At 32.9% G+C, this 19,933-nt stretch overlaps 1 protein-coding gene across 1 annotated transcript; it reads right to left on the bottom strand.

Moving 5' to 3' along the window:
• Positions 1-8,087: 8,087 nt before the first annotated feature.
• Positions 8,088-8,830, bottom strand: LOC114184495. The gene is made up of 3 exons (XM_028071804.1): positions 8,672-8,830; positions 8,272-8,539; positions 8,088-8,188 (listed from the first exon to the last, which is right to left on the bottom strand). The coding sequence occupies exons 1-3, from the start codon at positions 8,828-8,830 to the stop codon at positions 8,088-8,090; spliced, it is 528 nt and encodes a 175-aa protein (XP_027927605.1).
• Positions 8,831-19,933: the final 11,103 nt, after the last annotated feature.

Raw genomic sequence — 19,933 nt, 5'->3', positions numbered from 1 at the left:
CAGATTAGCTTACCCTTGCTTTTTGTGTTCTTGTCTTGTGTTGTATGTTTCCTTTTGCGATGATCACCTATTCGGTGGGAGCAGATGTGGTTGCAGTGTCAAAGGCACTTCTGGAGGATGAAGAGCCATCGTGTTAGTGTTGAAGAGGAGGTTTCCAGTGGGAGCTTTAGTAGTGGTCAGTAGTACAGAGTTTATTAGTTTAGTTTAAGTGTCTAAGTGATATATTTTTATAGTCATACCTTTTGTAAGACTGTATTAATATATTGGGTACACTGGATTATCTGTTTTGGAACTATGATGAAACTCCCTATTTTTATTAGTTTTAAGCTGCTGAATTTGGGATGTTACATTTATGGTATCAGAGCAGTTCGTCCTTAGGATGACCTGAGGGTTGTGGGTTTGTCATGTCTTTTTTGTGTTGGAGTTCGAGTTTAGTAGAGTTTGTCTTTGAAACCGAAAGTATTAAGAACAGAAAACGTCTTGATAAAGTAATGAGGGTGCACACTCATGACTAGATCAAAGATTATTTTCCTTTCTTAAGTTTACTGGTTTGAGAAAATAAGAGAGATAGAGAAAAGTTTTGGCTATCAATAGATGTTAGAGTTTTGCTTTCTGTGTCCATGTTTGTTTTGTTGCACCTCTGTGGTTTGCGTTTAGTGTTTATAGTGATAGAGGAATGCAGATTCAACGTCAACTTGACCTGCTTACCTTTGTGAGGGTTGGATATAGCTTTTGAGATAACTTTTTGTCTCAAGGATATAGGTTTGTTGTATGAAGTAGATCGATGCGTGAGGAAAGTTAAGCTTTGGGTTAGTAGACTGGATAAAGAGGTTAAAATTTAGCGTCAATGTTTAGACTAAGGAAGCTTCAAGGGCAGGCTCACGAGATCAAATTTCACAAGTTTTCCAAAAGGAGTTGAGTTCAAAGGTTAGAAATATTGAAGATATCAGTGTATGCCAGCGCAACAATGTTTGGGAAAAATTAACTTGGTTCTACATCATGGCAATTATGAGGTTCAGAGTTATCTAGATACATGCAATGTTAGGAGAAGTGTCATTAGATATAGTCGTAAGACCATATCTAGTGCTTTATTGGATTGGTGGAAGAGAAACAGTTGGTAGATCCTAGGTTACAGAAAATAATGAGATTGTTTGGCATCGAGCAAGCTAATAAAGATAAAGATCGTGAAGTGTAAAAAGACGACAAATCCCTAATGGGAGGTTAAGACATATCAGAGTTTGAGGATCAGTTAGGTAAGATGATGTTTCCTAAGTAGAAAGAGAAATAATATGTGGATGAGAATGAAGTGGCATAAAGGTTTCATATTAGGTTCAATAATCAAAAGGAGATGCTTGGATCTTTTCAGTAGACAGCGGGATGTTTCAAGGAAAAATAATTCATGGGCATATGCATAGACTTTGGGGCTGAGGTAGAGAAATTCAAGTGTGGGGAGAAGAAGTGAACCGTTAAGTTTGATCTTGTGGGAACGATAAAAGCTAGAGAAGGCAGAGTACCGTAAATAATGAAAAGAGAAGAAAAATCTTAAGTAGTTAAAATGGTGTCTACGGTAGTTGGTGTTGGAGTTGTTAATGCAAATTATCAAATTCAGAAGGTGGTGTTTGGGATATGAGTTTTGGTTTCGTTCGTGATCATAAAACCTTGGTGTTGTCAATATGGTAAATGAGTCATGGTTAACTGCAAGGAAGAGTTGGAGTTTGAGCTAGTAGTTTTTCTTCTATGGTGAACAAGTAAATGTTTCTTGGACGTGTGGTATGTTTCGAGGTGATCAAATGATTCAAATTCAAAGTTAACTTAAATTGTTTCCTTTACAAGGTTTGGGAGCATAAATCTCAAGGGTGACTTGGTTGTTTTCAAAGCTCATTCTGGTGGAATGTGGTATCATAGGAAGTAATGTTCCTTGTTTCAAGAAGGTGAGTAAATGGTTGTGCATCAATGTATGGAACAAGTTGAAAAGTGAAGACAGAGTGTTATCGGTATGAGTGTTTATCTAGTAAAGGCCGCGAAAAACATATGCAAGGGATCTTAGTGGTGAAGCAGTTTTAGTTATGTTATGAAGCAGATGTTAGAACAATCACCGACAAACGGTGGGATTCATTATGGCATTGATATATGAAACGTAACCAGTATCAATAGTTTTACATTGGATGGTTTTGCTAAAAGTGTGGAGTCAAGACAACAGGTGGAGGAGTCCTTAGAAAAGCAATGGTTTAATCGCAGTGTATCATCGTTAGTAATCTAGTCTAACAAAGTTTGGAAAGAGAAGTAATTATATGTTAAGATCTACGACTGTAAGTGGTTAAGATGAGTGGAAAATGTGTTAAGGGAAAGGAAGTTCTAAGAGTGACTTTAAGTAAGGTTTTACAAGCAAATTATTATCAAGGTTTCATGACAAGTTTCTCAAGTGTGAAGAGAGTCGTCAAGACGTTAAAGAAAAACATGATCGGCGCTTTAATGATTGATTATTCTTTTGCAGTTTATTGTGGTTAAACACCTCATATGTGAAAATGGTTGTTGATCAGAGTGACGCAGCGGAATAATGGTGGGATATACTTATCAATAGTGGGAAAACAGAAAAAGAGGGGGTATCTTACTCTTAACCTGGTGGTTGATGTGGTAGTGAGTTCTCTAAAACAACAGATGTGTCAGTGTTATGAAGATTTGTTAAAGATGTTTAGTGATCATCAACAGCTAGAAGTATGGAGTTGCATAGAGGGAAATGGATAGGAAACGAGAGAGCAAAATCAAGTTATGGTTTTGAGTTGTGCTATCACCGTAGAAGTGGAAAAGTGCTAGTATATGTTTTAAGCGGAAAGAGAATTGCAGTGGTTGGTTCGACAATGAAAAGTAAGAATTGGTGGACAGATGGTTGAAGATTAAAGGGTTTAATAAAATGCTGAGAAAGTGTCGGAATTTGGGGTCGTTGTTGCCGCAAGTGAAGGGTCTACTCTGGAAGTGGGATAGCATTATTATGGACTTTGCTGCCCTAGTCAAAGTCAGTATGAGAAACATGATGTCATGAGGATGGTGGTGGATAGGGTGGTCAAGAATGTTATGAAGTTGTGTGTGACCAAGTCAGATGAGTGGTACCTCAAGGAAGAAACTAGATAATGAGAAGTGATAACAATCGCGTTCTAGGTTGAGATCGGTTGCAAATCTTTACATTTTGGTAAACACCTACTAGAAGTAGTGGAGAACATATGGAAGGTGGGTCAGCATATCAGACATAAGTGGGTTGGTTAGGTGTCAATGATCATTCAAGTTTTAAGGTGGAAGGTGGAAAGTTACTTTGAAAGTAGTGACTAATCCAATCTATATTGTTAAACATATATCGCTTAGCACAGAGGCAGAGTTTTCAGTCAGTTTAGCTGTTGCAATCGTTAAGTTAGTCATGTCTAGGTGGTTATTGTAGAGAACATGAGGAGAGCATGGTTTTCTTTCTATCTGACGAGTGAATTTTCGGGGACGAAAATTTTTCTTGTTGGGGAGAATGTAAGACCCTAGAAAATGGCGTTTTAAAAGTGATAGTGGTTTAAAAATAGTGAGACTCGATTATTTTAATATTAAAAGATTTTAGTATAAATAGAATTGTTATAAACGAGTTTCATTATTTTAAAACACACCATCTCTCTAGAAACCACTTTTCTAGAGTTCTCTGACTTCTCTCTAGAGGTTCTGTCTCTCTGGTCGTCTGATTGAAGAACTGAGACCGTAGGATTGATCCTCTCGGCGAGCTCTTCAAATTGGACCGATCAGTTTCTCCGTTCGCGTAAGTTGAGTTTTCGCTCTTTATTTTAGTCTTTTTCTGTTTTCTGTTGCATGCAGGCCCTCTTCCGCTTGCATGCAACGTTTTAATCATCAGTATGAGTCTCTGCTGATCAGTGATCATAACGGTATGTCCTGATTGTTCTTGTGATGTTTCTATGTGTAGATAGAGCATCCTGTGGAGTTAGAGGTGTTGACGTTTTTAAGGCGTTGACATTTATAAAGTTGTCTAAACATGATAACAGGTAAGGGAAGCTAACTGTTTTACTTGAATTTCATCTAGAAATCATTCTGATGACTTTGAATTGCATGATTGATTGTTGTATGAGTGCTTGAATTGTGTAATTGAGTGTATGCTTGGATTGTGCTAGATTTCTTTACTGTTGCATGTGAGAACAGATTGGGAATCTGGTATTTTCGCCTAAGCGAGTAGCTCTCGCCTGAGCGAAAACACCAGAAACTCATCCCCTGTTTCTGCGCGAGATCTCGCCTAGGCGAGCCAGTCTCGCTTGAGCGAGATTCACTCTCGTCTAAGCGAGACAACTTAGCCTGAGCGAGAATTCGCCCAGAGTTTGGGTTGTTCTCTGTTTTGAGCCTCGCTCAGGCGAGAATGACTCGCCTAAGCGAGAGAGCCTTTTTGCCTAGGCGAGACCTTCTAGCTTGGGCGAGAAACCCTGCAGTTGAGTGTTATTTCTTTGTTTCTAATGGATGAAGCTATGTTTGAATGTTAAAATATGAACTTAGTTATGATATGCATGAATTGTTATGACTGGTAATATGTGCGGTGAAATTGCATGAAGTTGGAATATGAGAAGAAGTGGTTGAACTAGGATTTCAAGGGAAATTCTAAGAGGAATGTTTTAGTGTATGTAAGGACATAAGGACTCAGTTTTGGTTGGTATCCTGACGCTCCTAGTAACCATTAAGACTCATGTAAAGTATGATGGATTACGTCGGGGGGAGTAGCAAGAGGTCCTGGTCTATGGACCCGATCCGCCATAGAGGTGATGGGACTTACCCTGGGAGTGGTTGGGTGATAACCCCTTGTGTCCAAACTCTGCAGAGTTTGGGAACCATCGCAGGTGCAAGCCACCAAGAGATCCGATGTCGCTTACATAATCCGGATATTGAGTCTAGAGTCATGTAAATGTGTTGTGGTGGTCTATATGATTCTGGTGATAATGAGAAAGATTGCGTGGTTTCTGTTTATAATTGAACTGCATGATTCCTTAATCAGATTAGCTTACCCTTGCTTTTTGTGTTCTTGTCTTGTGTTGTATGTTTCCTTTTGCGATGATCACCTATTCGGTGGGAGCAGATGTGGTTGCAGTGTCAAAGGCACTTCTGGAGGATGAAGAGCCATCGTGTTAGTGTTGAAGAGGAGGTTTCCAGTGGGAGCTTTAGCAGTGGTCAGTAGTACAGAGTTTATTAGTTTAGTTTAAGTGTATAAGTGATATATTTTTATAGTCATACCTTTTGTAAGACTGTATTAATATATTGGATACACTGGATTATCTGTTTTGGAACTATGATGAAACTCCCTATTTTTATTAGTTTTAAGCTGCTGAATTTGGGATGTTACATTTATGGTATCAGAGCAGTTCGTCCTTAGGATGACCTGAGGGTTGTGGGTTTGTCATGTCTTTTTTGTGTTGGAGTTCGAGTTTAGTAGAGTTTGTCTTTGAAACCGAAAGTATTAAGAACAGAAAACGTCTTGATAAAGTAATGAGGGTGCACACTCATGACTAGATCAAAGATTATTTTCCTTTCTTAAGTTTACTGGTTTGAGAAAATAAGAGAGATAGAGAAAAGTTTTGGCTATCAATAGATGTTAGAGTTTTGCTTTCTGTGTCCATGTTTGTTTTGTTGCACCTCTGTGGTTTGCGTTTAGTGTTTATAGTGATAGAGGAATGCAGATTCAACGTCAACTTGACCTGCTTACCTTTGTGAGGGTTGGATATAGCTTTTGAGATAACTTTTTGTCTCAAGGATATAGGTTTGTTGTATGAAGTAGATCGATGCGCGAGGAAAGTTAAGCTTTGGGTTAGTAGACTGGATAAAGAGGTTAAAATTTAGCGTCAATGTTTAGACTAAGGAAGCTTCAAGGGCAGGCTCACGAGATCAAATTTCACAAGTTTTCCAAAAGGAGTTGAGTTCAAAGGTTAGAAATATTGAAGATATCAGTGTATGCCAGCGCAACAATGTTTGGGAAAAATTAACTTGGTTCTACATCATGGCAATTATGAGGTTCAGAGTTATCTAGATACATGCAATGTTAGGAGAATGAGTACAAATACATAACAACAGCAAATGTTTTTCAAAAAATAACATAACAAAAAATCCAAATAAAGTCTATCACTTTTCAATCTTTATATTCTTCTTCAACATCTTCACTGGAATCTTCTTGTTTTCTTGAACCATAGATCGACTTTGTCTTTTAAGTATTGGAACAGGTGGTTGAGTACCCAAATCAAGATTGTCCAGATGAGATGATTCTTTGCGGGTTAACTCATGAATTTGAACATCAATTACATTTTTATTTTTCAAGGATTCTTCGGGAGGAGCATAGCTTAATACTATATTGTTCAAATCATCACTTAGAGTCTCAAGATCATTTGATTCTTTTGTGAATTTGATCAACAAATCCTAAAAAAAAAAAAAGATTAGCATATACAAAGCTTTACAAAATAAGTTAAATTGTAATCTTCAACTACCTCTGCAATGGAATCAGATGAGATTTGATTTGTTCGCTCATTTAATTTGGTTTCTTCTTCATTTGCAGAGTATAGATCCTAAAAATTGTATAAAATATTAATAATGATAAAATTTAAGAAAAAATTAGGCTAACACGTGAAAAAAAATAGAAAAAAAAAACTTACCAAAGACTTAATTTCAACATCAGAAAAGCTTTCAATTACTTTTTCATCCATGCAAACTTTTTTAACTCTGAATGATTGTTCAAATTTGGTATTATAATCATTCTTGCACTCAACTTTGAAGAGATAGGTCTTATCAATTAGGACTTCAAACTCTTTAGGCAAGTCTCCAGCAGCAGTGTTCTATTAAAAAAGCAATTAATATAAATGATGTAAATTAATGTTAAACGATTACTGTACAACAATAATGAGTAAAATAAGTGGAAACGAAGTACCCAATATAGAATAGTAAATAATTGATTGTGAATTCATTTGAAAATTATACAAAACATTTAAGTTAAATGTCAACAATATAAGCAGAATTGATTAGATTAAAAACTTAACCTTGTCTTGCAAGTCAAGAATGTCAGAGCATGATTTCTTCAACATTGCACTTGCATCACGATCAAATACAACACAAGTTGTAGAATCTGTAGCATCAATTACACGAAGTTTCAGTTTAAACCTAAAAAAAACAATAAAGACATTATGAACATTATTAAGTTTTCTTAATATTATATTAATAAAATCCTGTTGTGAATATTGAAAATTTTACCTAGGTGTAACCTTAATGACATGCTTGTTACACTTTTCACAAAAAAGCATTTTGGAATCAGGATAAACTGCTTTGTTGCAGATACATGCTGTATACCACCAATCATCATGATCTAGCACATGTTTGATAGTAGCTTTTACTACAAAAGTACTTTCCTGTAAAATTTAGAATATAAAATTATGAAAAAAAAATAGTCATTAAATAAAAAAATTTATGTGGAACATAGAGACAAATATTTGAACCTGCTTAAAATCTTTTAGACCTTCAATTGAACTCCTAGGATGCAGCTTAATGAAATCATCTTCTAAGCTAACTTTAGAAGAAGCACAAAGTTGGGTAAGAGCTTGAGAAGGAGATTCAGTATTATCCCACATCCTACACTAAAAAAATAATTTATATTACAAAGATATAGATATATCTATGTATAAACAAAGATATATGTTATGTATATAGACTTACATTTTTTTCAACTTGGTTGCATCTTTACCATCACAGTTAAAGATAATCTTGGTACAGTTCATACAGTTTTGAATAGAAACTTTATCTACAAAAGAGAAAATGTCAAAAAGATTTTTATTCATTAATACAACTGTAATAATGTGGTTTATGTTAGTTACCTTGGAAGGTCTTCACTTTGCAATAATGCAAAGCAATGACAACATGTTGATCCTCTCCAGAGGCCAGAAATGCATTTAACATATCAACATATTGACCAAATAAAGTACACTCCAGTTGCAAACTATTGAATGTTAAAAATAACATAAAAAGAGAAGCAGATGAAATACATGAAGAAAAATAAAAAACAATAAAGAACAAAAACAAATGAAATCTGCTTACACATCAGCTTCAATAAGGATGACATTCATTTTAGTTTTCTTACCAGCTTTCTCTAGCTCCCGCTCTGTTCCAACACCAGTAAACATCCCAATCACATCTACAGAAAGAGGAAGAAGAAAGAAAAGAAATTAACAAAAAGTTATACAAAAAAATGAAGAAAAATAAGCAAAACATACTTACTAACTAAGTAATCTGTGTCAAAACCATCAACTATGATGGTTGAAAAAGGGGTGTATGAAGTTGTAGTTTTCGGAACTAAGGTACTTTGCACCATATTGACCTTGGTTCCAAATTGGAAGTTGATCTTATAGGCATGTTTTGTGGTTCTATAAGAACCACCATTACATGAAACTCTGAAAGATTGGATGGTGTAAACCTTGTCCTCTTTGATTTCAGACTGGAATTTGTATATCAATGTGCGTCTAACAGATGCATGGATTAGTACACCCTGAAAAAAAAGATTCATAAATGAAAAAATAGAAGCACATTTAAACTTACAAAAACATATCTAAACTTTTGGGTAAAAAAAAATTTAGGAAAAGTCAAAAAATAAAAGCCGTTTATAGTTCAAGGAAGATACCTCTTGGTCTTGAAGAACAATTTCCATGGAAAATGGAGTTTTTCCTTTTGTGTAATCTTCAACAAACCATAACCTTACAACTCTTGCAAGGATATTCCAACTCTCCTTCTCAGGGTTTAGTTCTTGTAAAGAGTGAGTGTGTTTTTGGATAACAGACATGGTTGAAGGAATGAGGAAAATGAGGGAAATCAGAGTAGAGTAAGGAATGAAGAAAGGTCTGCAGAAATGTATTTGTACAAAACATAAAAACATAAAAAGAATAGATTGGAAGATCATAAATACAAAACAACACCATACGCATGCTCTGGTTTTCATTTCACAAATTTAGAAACAATCTGCAAAAGCAAAATCAGATTTTGATACGAAAAAAGATATTTATTGAAACAACACGCAAAGTGTGGTTTAGGTTAAACAAATGGAGTAAAAATTGGGAGAAGTGACTGACAAAAATACGAAGATCACAAAAAAGAACAAAAGTTGTTTTTCACATGGCTCAATGTTGTGCAATAAAAGGAAATATGGCAGAAAGCAGTACAAAAAGAAAACAAAAAGTAACTTTAAATATTGTAAGAGGTTGACAAATCAACGAAAATAGGAGATAAAGATCTGATTTCAATATACCACTAATGAAAAAAGTAAGGGAATGCAATATTCATAACTAATCAACAACATGCAATAGGCCACAAAAATAAATTTTTAAAACTATAGTATGGAAGATCTTTGAATCAAAGATACAACAATTAAGAATCAAACAAAGAACATTAGACATCACAAAATCAATAACAAAGAAAGACATGTTTCTCAGTTAATAGAAACCAATAAAACATGAAATAGGCAAAATAAATCAATAAAACAAATTCATAAATAATTCATAAAGAATCAACAACAAATTATCTTATGAAATAAAATGGCAACAGATTCTGCATTTAAAGTTGAGGGACAATAAGATCAAGCTCAAACTTCTTCATCAGACATCAGAAAATCAATAACAAAGAAAGACATGTTTAATCAAAACACATGAATTAAACAATTAAACAATACAACATATTAAAGGAATTCCTTTGATTAAAACATATTCTCCTCAGCAGTGGAAGTCAGCAACTGGAATACGTAGTGGAAGTCAGGATGAAGTTATCTTATTAGAGTTAATGAAGGAATGAACCCATAAACAACCTACATAAACAAAAAAAAACAAAAAAATGAGTTAAAACAACATAACAGATTGATGAAGTAACATAAAATATAAAATTAACATAAAAATGAAATAAACCTCAAATTTTGGGGTTCGAATTAAGCAAACCTGAAATGGTGGGATTTCTTGAAAGTTGATGTATAATCGCATGAAATTTGAGCAAACATTAACAATAAAAAAGATTAAGAAGTGAAGCAACTTTCTCAGTTAATAGAAACCAATAAAACATGCAATAGGCAACATATCAGATTCAAATGGTAGGGTTTGAGTCTGATTCAACAGAGAAATCGAGAGGTTTTAAAAAGGTACAGAACCACACAAAAATCTACACAAAGAAAAATATGAGTAAGAAATGAAAAATTAGGGTTTGAAATTAAAAGTGAAGAGATAAAAGTTATTACCAAAGAGCGATGGAGAGCGTTTGACGCGGCGTGAGAGAGATGGGCGCACAAAAGAACAAAAACAATCTACAAAAACAAAACAAAACAAAAAAAGAGTTAGAAGACAAAAAAATTGATGTTAACGAAGTTGGATTCACTGAGTCTAAGAACAAAAAATTAGGGTTTGAGGATCGCGTTTCAAGCGGCGTCAGAGAGCTGGCTAGGGTTTGATGAGGCAGAAAGGGGGAGAGTGCGTTTCCAATGGACAGCGTTTCATGCGGCACAAAAGAGGACATGGTTTCAGTAAAGAGAATCGTGGACAGAACAAAAAGGTCGAATGAAGTTCAGAGAGAACAGAGGTGGATCGCGTTTGTGCAGGAAGAGTGTCTGAAGCAAAAAAACCATCTACACAAACAAAACAAACCAAAAAATTAGTTAGAAGCAAAAAAAATTGATGTTAACCCTAAAACAGTACGAATCGAGAGAATCGTGGAGATGGTTGGACGCGGTAAAAAGGTCGAATGAAGTTGAGAAGGAAGGGAGGTCGATGGCGTAGAAGTGGAGAATGCGTAAAACAGGTTAGGGTTCGACATAGGGAAAGTGAAGAGAGGTGGAGAACGTTATTTGGTGTCGCGTTTGTGGAGGAAGAGCGAATCAGAGCGACTGAGGTGGAGGAGGAGGCAGAGAGCTGGAGGCGGAGGCAGAGGTGTGGCTAGGGTTTGACGAAGGAGCGACTGAGGTGGAGGAGGAGGTAGAGAGCTGGATTCGGAGGCAGAGGTGTGGCTAGGGTTTGAGGAAGGACAGAAGTGGAGAGCGCGTAAAGGTTTGAGAGAGAAAGTGAAGAGAGAGAGGAAGTGAAGGGTTTGAGGAAGGTGAGAAGTGAAGAGTGCGTAAACAGAGAGAGAAAATGAAGACAGAGAGTCAGTCAAGAGAAATGATTAACGTGAGTGTGGTGAAAAGCGAGAAAGATGGCTGAGAGGGGTTTAGAAGATGACACGTGTCTAAATTACCTTAAAAGGTAAAAAAATAAAAAATTTTGAAATTCAACAAATTCAGAGAAAATGACACGTGTAATTTTTTGCCTTTTGTGATTCTTTGAATTGTATTATAAATAGATTAGAATTTAAAGTTAGTTCGTCAGAATTTACAAGGTCTTCAATTAACTAAATATCTCTTGTAAACACACATACAACAAAATTAACTCTGAACTCATGCCCAAACCAAGCCCTCGGTTATGTCTGTTGTAAATGATAAACATCGCATTTAGGCAATGTAGCAAGTGAGAGCAAACTAGCACAAGTAGTCGTAGACCTCCAAAGAAGTCACGGACCTTCGAAGCAACCACAAACCTCCAAAGCAGCAGCGGACCTCCAAAGCAACCACTAACCACTGAAGCAACCGCCGTGAACCCACGATACAGACACCACAGGTATCAAAGCAATCAGTGTTAAACATACCACATATATAGAAGAAAACGCACTTGAAAACAAACATTTGGCCATGAATTAGACAAGTAAGAGATTTATGATGTGAGAAATTGAGAAATCTAAAAGGATGAAAGAAAATCGGAAGTTGTGATTCAGATATGCAAAGAGTGAAATTATTTCTATGTAACTCAGAGTTGAATGTTAGGTTTAGACATCAAGATGTTAGGTCTAGCTTGCATTCTCACTAGGAAAAATGAAATGAATGAAAAATAGAAAAAAGGGAAAATGAAAACTATATGAAAAATAGAAAAGAGGAAAATTTACCGTGGTTCATTAAATAACCATTGAAACTTATCAGGGGTTTGAAAAAACCCAGCTATGTGTTTCTCTTATCAGGGGTTATTATAACCTCTGTTAAAAATCCCCTACTAAATTTAACTTTTTTTGTAGTGATATTACATAATATTACCTATTATTTAATGTTTGAAAAATGGACTATGAGATGTAGAGATCATCTTTCAAGGATATTAAATGAAAAAAAAAATTCAATATAATGTAAAATTGTATAAAATTATAAAATGATAATATTACATTAATTCTATATAAATTTAAATTTAAATTTAAATTTAATTATAAATTGATATAAATTTGAGAATATAAGCAGGATAATTAATATTAGATCAATAGTTTCAAAGATATTAATGGAAGAAAATTTTAGGTTCCAATGCAATATTTTTAAACTATCCTTTTAGTTTTATTAATTCTAATTAATAATTAATATTATTGAACAACAATAAAAGATTAAACATTTATGATTAATGATAAATAAACAATAGGTAATATTTTCAAAAATCAACATCATGATATAAAATTTGTATATTTTATATATACTTAAAATTGATAAATGATGTAAAACCCATTTTTCTGTCCTAAAAATTTAAAGGAGCCTAGCCCCATCTGTTGGACCTAAGTATTGGCCCATAGGGTGTCTAAAGCCTTTAAGGCAAACTAACCCATCTCATTTGCAAAATAGTAACTTGCCTACTCTCCTTTTCTCTTCCTAGAGCTCTGCTAGGGTTTGAAGTTCAATCAAATTAAAGTTTAGCTCGACCTAGTTTCTGCTCACGTAAGTGGTTCGTCAACACAAACTCTTCTTCTCTGGTTTGGTTCTTCGTAATTACTGTTAGAGTTCCTTGTAGTAATCTCGTACCTCATCTGTGTTAGGGTTTTCAGCTCTTAAATCTGCTTCGAAAACTTTCATGCTCATTCGCTTGAGTGTTGAGGTCGTTTGGCTAGCATTTTCCAAGTAAGGGAAGTTAGAACCTCCTTGTCTGGTGTGATTGTGGTTGTGCTATTTTTGGTTTCATGATTCTTGAGTTTGTGTGCCGCTGTGGATGCCTAGACTGTCTGGTTATTTTTGTTTGGTATATGTGTATGGTTGATGTAGGTGCGAACAGTGGCGAACACTGATAATCTTGCCCAAGCGAGCTTGCCTTGCCAAGGCGAGATGAGCAGAGGCTCGCCCAAGCCTGTTCCACGCGAGTTGTTGCTCAGGCGACCAAACCCTTGTTTTGAGCGAGAGGATGTCTCGCTCAAGCGAAGGGGGTCTCGCCTAAGCGAGACGGTGCAGAAGGCCATTATTCCTATTGTCGAGCTCTCGCTTAGGCGAAGGGAGCTCGCTTGAGCGAGACCCTTCAGCCTGAGCGAAGAGCTGGGCGAGAGTACGTTATGGTGTGATATTTTCTCTATTCTTGGATGTTTGGCATGTATTTGATTGGATTATTATATAATGGCATGAGATGAATGAATATGCATGAGTGGGAGGGTGTATGAGTTGTGAATGATGAACTTGGATAATTCTTGGCATGTAATGAACATGAAATGGTTGGTTATGAAAGTGGCATGGTATTGATATGAGATAAAATTTTGTATTCATGTATGGAGGATGATGAGTTTGTATGGTTTGACCTGGAATATAAAAGGGGTTAGTTATAAAGGTTGACATGAGAGGGATATGCATGATAATATTAGTTGGTTGTTTAGATATGATTGGTATGTGGTCAGTACGTAATTCCTTGAAATCTCTAGGTGAGATTTCAAGGTCGTGCTTCAACGGTCAGGACGTAATTCCATGACCCCTGTTAGTGGGTGTTCATGGTGGTGCCCCATCTATATAATTTAGTAAGGATTCAAGGTAAGGTTGCATCATAACACTCTAAGGAGTCAGTTAGTCTCCCTTAGAGCGGACTGACTCTTGTGGTGAGAGTAGCAGGAGGCCTGAAACTCATTAAGGGCTAACCTTGTATGGGGGGATTGAGACATTGTAACACTTAGCTCAAGGGTGAGCAGAGAAATCCACCACAAGTACAAGCATCCGCTGAATCTGACTAGATTATATGTATCCGGATGAGTCGTGTCGAGTCTTAGTGTATTGTCTGGAAGGTCATAACATGCTTGGATAATGTATGTACAATTGAATGTGAAAGTGTATCTGATTGCATAATAAAAACTATTTTTGGCTCTAGCTTACCCTTCTGTCATTTGTTATGTGTTATGTTGTGTGGTTCTCTCTTTTTGCGATGATCATCAACGTGTTGATGTGAGCAGATGCGAGGAACACCTGTGGTCAACAGGGAAGTGTTGGTTTCATTGCGTAGCCCATCTGGACTGGATTCTACTATCTTGGGCTTTCTCATATGGCTACGGCCCATGTACTATTGTGTCTGTTAGTACTTTAATAACTACTATCAAGTTCTTGTATTATACTTTGTATCTAGCATCGAAGTGTGCTTTGGTTTCTTTTAGTTTTATTTATGGATATTGTAAGGAGTAGTGGTTACACTCCTGAATTTGTTTCTTCTACCCTATATGTGTGGCATTGCATTTAAATTAAGGATATTATTTAAATGGGGTGTTACAAATGACACTTTTTGAAATACCTTATACCCTAATTATATGTTAATTTAGTTTTAAAGAATACTCCTGTAAATAAGTTATGCATCATCTATTAAGATATTAATATTAAGAAATAATGTAATCTAAATATTCAAATATATATATATATATATATATATATATATATATATATATATATATATATATATATAAAATAAATTAGATCTTCTTTGATATTCGAAAGAATACACATGAAAGGGAATTAATGTTGAAACCTTCTATTTCCAAGGACATTAATTGAAAAAACATTTGATTTTAAATGTAATATTCCTACATTATCATTTTTGTTTTATTAATGTTCATAAATGTCATTTAAAAATAATAAAATTTAAACTTTAAAACTATAAATGGAAAAAAAATGAAATATATTGAATATTAGATTCAAATCTTATCAATTTTTTTTCATAGTAGTCTAAATTTTGTCTTTTTGTGTACCGAAGTCAAACATACCAAATATTATGTACAAAAAATATGTTTTTAAAATACGACAACACTTTACAATACATTATAACATTATTTTAAAAACCCTGAATGCATTATCACACTATTTTAAAAATCCTGAAATGAAGTATTATAAGGTTTTTAGTGATAGAATGAAGAATATTTAATGAGACTATTACTGAATTAATGTAATGCACATTATTTATCTTTTTAAAATTGATTAATCTAAAAAATAAAATTTAAAATAAAGATTTGAAGTGCAAGATCTCTAGTCTTCCAAATTTGATTGATGTTTGACATTGCATTGAGTCCCACAAATTATAATTGTTATTGTTCATAATAAATAGAGTTATAATTAAAAATGAATAAGTGTTGGAAAAGGCCAATTTTCTTCATTTATGTGAATCTGCCTTATTGTATGTTGGCAATGCATTGAGATAGAAAATATTGAATTGCTTTTGTTCGTAATTAATGTTCTCCGAAGTTCAATGATGCAAAATTCTTGGAAGACAAAAAGTTGTTGATATTTAACAACAAAAATGTTGGAAGACAAAAAGAATATGAGAAGTTTTTCATTGGTAGTGTGACCAACATTTTTTCATTCATTCTCTATATTGTTGATATATATATTGGAAGACGTAATTATTGATTTTTTTGAAGCTTATTTAAGAAGCTACATTGAAAATTAAGAAAAAAATAATTTTGTATGAATTAACAATTGTTAAAAGTTAAAGGTTGAAAATATTTCAAAACGCCAATTCTTGATATATTATGAAAATAAAACATTTTTACTAATTAACTATTGTTGCTAAGAAACTAAGAGACTTACAAGTAAAAGCTCTCCATAGTTAACAATTAAAGGAATATTGAAAATCGAGGTAAACAAAGATGACATTTCGTAACTCATGAATCTTTAAACGTTGAAGTTATAAATATTCAAACTGAAATTTAAAATTGTAAAATATCTTGGAAAAACTGTACTTTTCTAATCAATAAAGCTATCTTCGTTATGAAGTTTTATTTCATCTCTGATTCTATGACATGCTGATATGGTATAAGAAGAACAATTATTTTCTTCTACCGCTTGTTTAAATATTTCTCGCCTTGTTTAGTCATTTACATAGTATAAACTTTTTTCAAGAAGGTAGGTAGATCTTTTAAAACATTTTCCATTTAAAATTATAATACAATAAATTTAAATATAACATTGCATTGAGACACACAAAAAGTCATTTATTTCTTCGTAATTAATGCTAATTAATGATAAAATCGTGATGGAAGAGACAAAAGTCTACCTTGAAAGTAGTGTTGGAAGAAACTGAAAAGTTGTTTTTATTCTTCTCAACATCTTTTAATTTTTGGAGGATGAAAAATAGGTTTTGAAAAATATAAAAAACTTCTTCAGTAACCTAGGTATAAAAAATAAAACTCTTAATTTTTAATTTGGTAAATAAATGTATTTAAAGTAAGTAATTTCATTTGCATTATTTATTATTATTATTATTAATTAATTAATAAGAAATTATTAATTGATCAGATTCAAAAAAATATGTAATATGTAATGATTATTCTTAAAACAAAAATTATAAAATACCTAATTTTGTTTATAGAAAGGAGAAACTATTAATATTTATATAAAAATATTTGTTAGTTACAAACTAGGCCATTATGTATTTCTTTTTATTTTAAATTATAAATCTTTTTTCTACTGAAATTTTTAAAATGTGTGTTATGGATTTAACCTATTAAACTTTAATAAATATTTATCGGGGCATGAGCTCTATATTTTAAGTTTGTTTGTTGGAAAATTTATAAATTTTGGATTCTACCTTTATGATTTGCATTTATTTTAAAAATAAATTGTAGTTTATAATTTTTATTTACTTCACTATCATAATTCTCAAATAATAAATATTAATATTATCTTATCAAATAAAATTAAAATTATATTTGAAATTATTCACTCTCAAGGCTACGAAAAATTTAAGTAAATATCATATAATATTTATAAAATCCACACTAAATCCTAATTAATTTATTGTAATACAAATTTTAATTTAATTTATTTTAAAAAAATTAGTTACCTTCTCTAAGAAACTATGAAATTTAAAAAAAAATGGTTACATTCTCGAAGAAACTTTGTAAAGGTTACTAAAGTGTCATCTTATCATACTTACTACTTCAAAACATTAATTATGAAGAGCATCAATTAATTTTTTTTTGGGACATGACACTTCCTCCCTACATTAAATGAATGTTGTATCTTCCAATGCACGCATTCTCCCAACATGCCATTTCCAACCTTTGTCAAACATAAATGTTCTACCCAAAGATTAAATTTTTGCATTAATTTGTGTGCTCTTATGACCTCTGTCAAACGTAAATGTTCCACCAAGATTAAATTTTCCCACATAGGCATATGTGCTCTTTTTTCTTAGCAATTGCATAAATGTCTTGGGCACAGTTTCGCATCTTCAACAAACACCTTTTGGCTCCCTCATTCTTCTTAGACACCCACCATATTCATCTTTCCAAAAAAAACATTGCAGGTGTGGTCTGTGAGGAAGAAAATTTGGAAAAAAAAGACAAGAAAATAGAATGAAGTTTTAAAAATCAAATATTATTATTGACTATTATTAATATATTACAATCATTCAATATTATATATTAAATAATTTCATATGATAAAATAATTAAATATAAAAAAATATATCTTGATAATGTTCAAAAATACAACTATGAAGATTGAAGATTGTTATTGCATTATGTTAATTAAAGAAAAAAAATGAATAAAGTTTTAAAATTGAAAGATTGTTAATGAACTATGTTAATAACAAAATAAGAGATTTTTGAAAGATAATTATTGATCAAACATGATTAAAAAATCTAAGTCATCTCGTAGATAAATATTGATTCAACATGTTTCACATTTTTTCTATTGTTCAATGAGTTCATTGAACCATTTCGCAGAAAATCTTCACGGATGTCCTTGCCTCAATCAATTAATGAATCTGACAAAAAAAAAACTTGATCTAACAGTTAAATATTACAAAGAAAATGAGTTAGATATTACATATGGTAGAAGAAGAAAAAATAAGACAGAAGAAGAAAACCATTGACCTTTTTTTGCGTTCTTCAATTAGTTAATGAATATCAAAGAAAAACCTTGGTATAACAGACAAATACTACAAATAAAAGTAGTTAAATACGGTATAAGAACAAAAAATCAAAGAGAAGAAGAGAAGTTGTTAATGTTTTGGTGTTCTTTACCGTGTTCATGAATCTCACAAGTAAACATCCATCCAATAGAGAAAAAACTACAAAGAGAAGTGTTTAATATGGTAGAAGAACAAAAAATCACAAAGAAGCAAAAATGTTCTTACATTTTTTGTGTTCATGAATCTGAGAGAAAATCATCTATCTAATAGAGTAATACTACAAAGTAAGAAAAATAATTGACTATGGTAGAAGAACAAAAAATCATAGAAAAGAAAAAAAGTTGTTACCTTTTTGTGTTCTTCACCATGTTCATGAATATGAGAGCAAAATATCCATCAAATAGAAAAAATACAACAAATAAGAAAAGTAGTTAAATATGATAGACGAAAAAAAAATCGCAAAGAAGAAGAATAGTTGTTACCTTTTTGGTGTTCTTCACGGTGCTCATGATTATGAGATGTGCAACACACAGGTAGAAAAATCACAGAAAAGTTGATATTTTTTGGTGTTCTTCACGGTACTCATGAATCTTAAAGGAAAACATCGATACAACACATAAATACAACAAACAATAGTAGACCTGAGAGTAAAACATCCATTGAACAGATAAATATAACAAGTAAAAGAAGTTAAATATGGTAAAGAACGAAAAATCATAGAAAAGTTGTTACCTTTTCTGTGTTTTTCACAGTGCTCATGAATCTCATAGCAAAACATCAATCCAAAACAAAAATAAAAGAAATACAAATTAGATCTGAGAGCAAAACATTCATCCAACAAGAAATACAACAAAAAGATTAGTTAAATATGGTAGAAGAACGAAAAATCGAAGAAAAGTTGTTACCGTGTTCTTCACGATGCTCATGATTCTGAGAGCAAAATTCAATGCAACACAAAAAGTTGTTACCTTTTCGGTGTTCTTCATGGTGCTCATGAATCTCAGAGCAAAACATCAATCTAACACAGAAATACAACAACACAAAAGTAAATCTGAGAGCAAAATATCAATATGACAAAGAAAAGGAGTTAAATATGGTAAAAGAATGAAAAATCGTAGAAAAGTTGTAACCTTTTTGGTGTTCTTCACAGTGCTCATGAATCTCAGAGTAAAACATCAATCCAAAACAAAAATAAAAGAAATACAAAGTAGATCTGAAAGCAAAACATCCCTCTAGTAGAGAAATACAACAAAGAAGATTAGTTAAATATGGTAGAAGAACGAAAAATCACAGAAAAGTTGTTACCTTTTTTGTGTTCTTCACGTTGCTCATGATTTTGAGAGCAAAACATCAATGCAACACAAAAATAAAACAAATACAAAGTAGATCTAAGAGCAAAATCGAGATCAAAACTCGAGATCCAGCAGAAAAGAACTAAAAAGATTATTTTTTTTTCATTGAGAAGAATGAAAATAATTGAAAGTTGAGTAAAAATAAATACTTTACATACCGTTCTCATTCTTGCCCGTGACCCATCTTCTACTCATTTCATTCAACTGAAGAAAAACTGAAATCATAAAGAAAACTCACTTAAGTAGATCTGAATGTTTGAGTCAAAAAGACATAGATGAAGTCTCGTAAAAAAGGTGAAGAAGTGTGTAAAATGAGAAAGATGGTGTTCTGTGTGAGTGAGAAAGAGAGAGATGAAG

The sequence above is a fragment of the Vigna unguiculata genome, chromosome 5 (genome assembly GCF_004118075.2).
Source record: "Vigna unguiculata cultivar IT97K-499-35 chromosome 5, ASM411807v1, whole genome shotgun sequence".
In the NCBI taxonomy this organism is placed as follows: Eukaryota; Viridiplantae; Streptophyta; class Magnoliopsida; order Fabales; family Fabaceae; genus Vigna; species Vigna unguiculata.
This window is presented reverse-complemented; position numbering and strand designations above follow the sequence as displayed.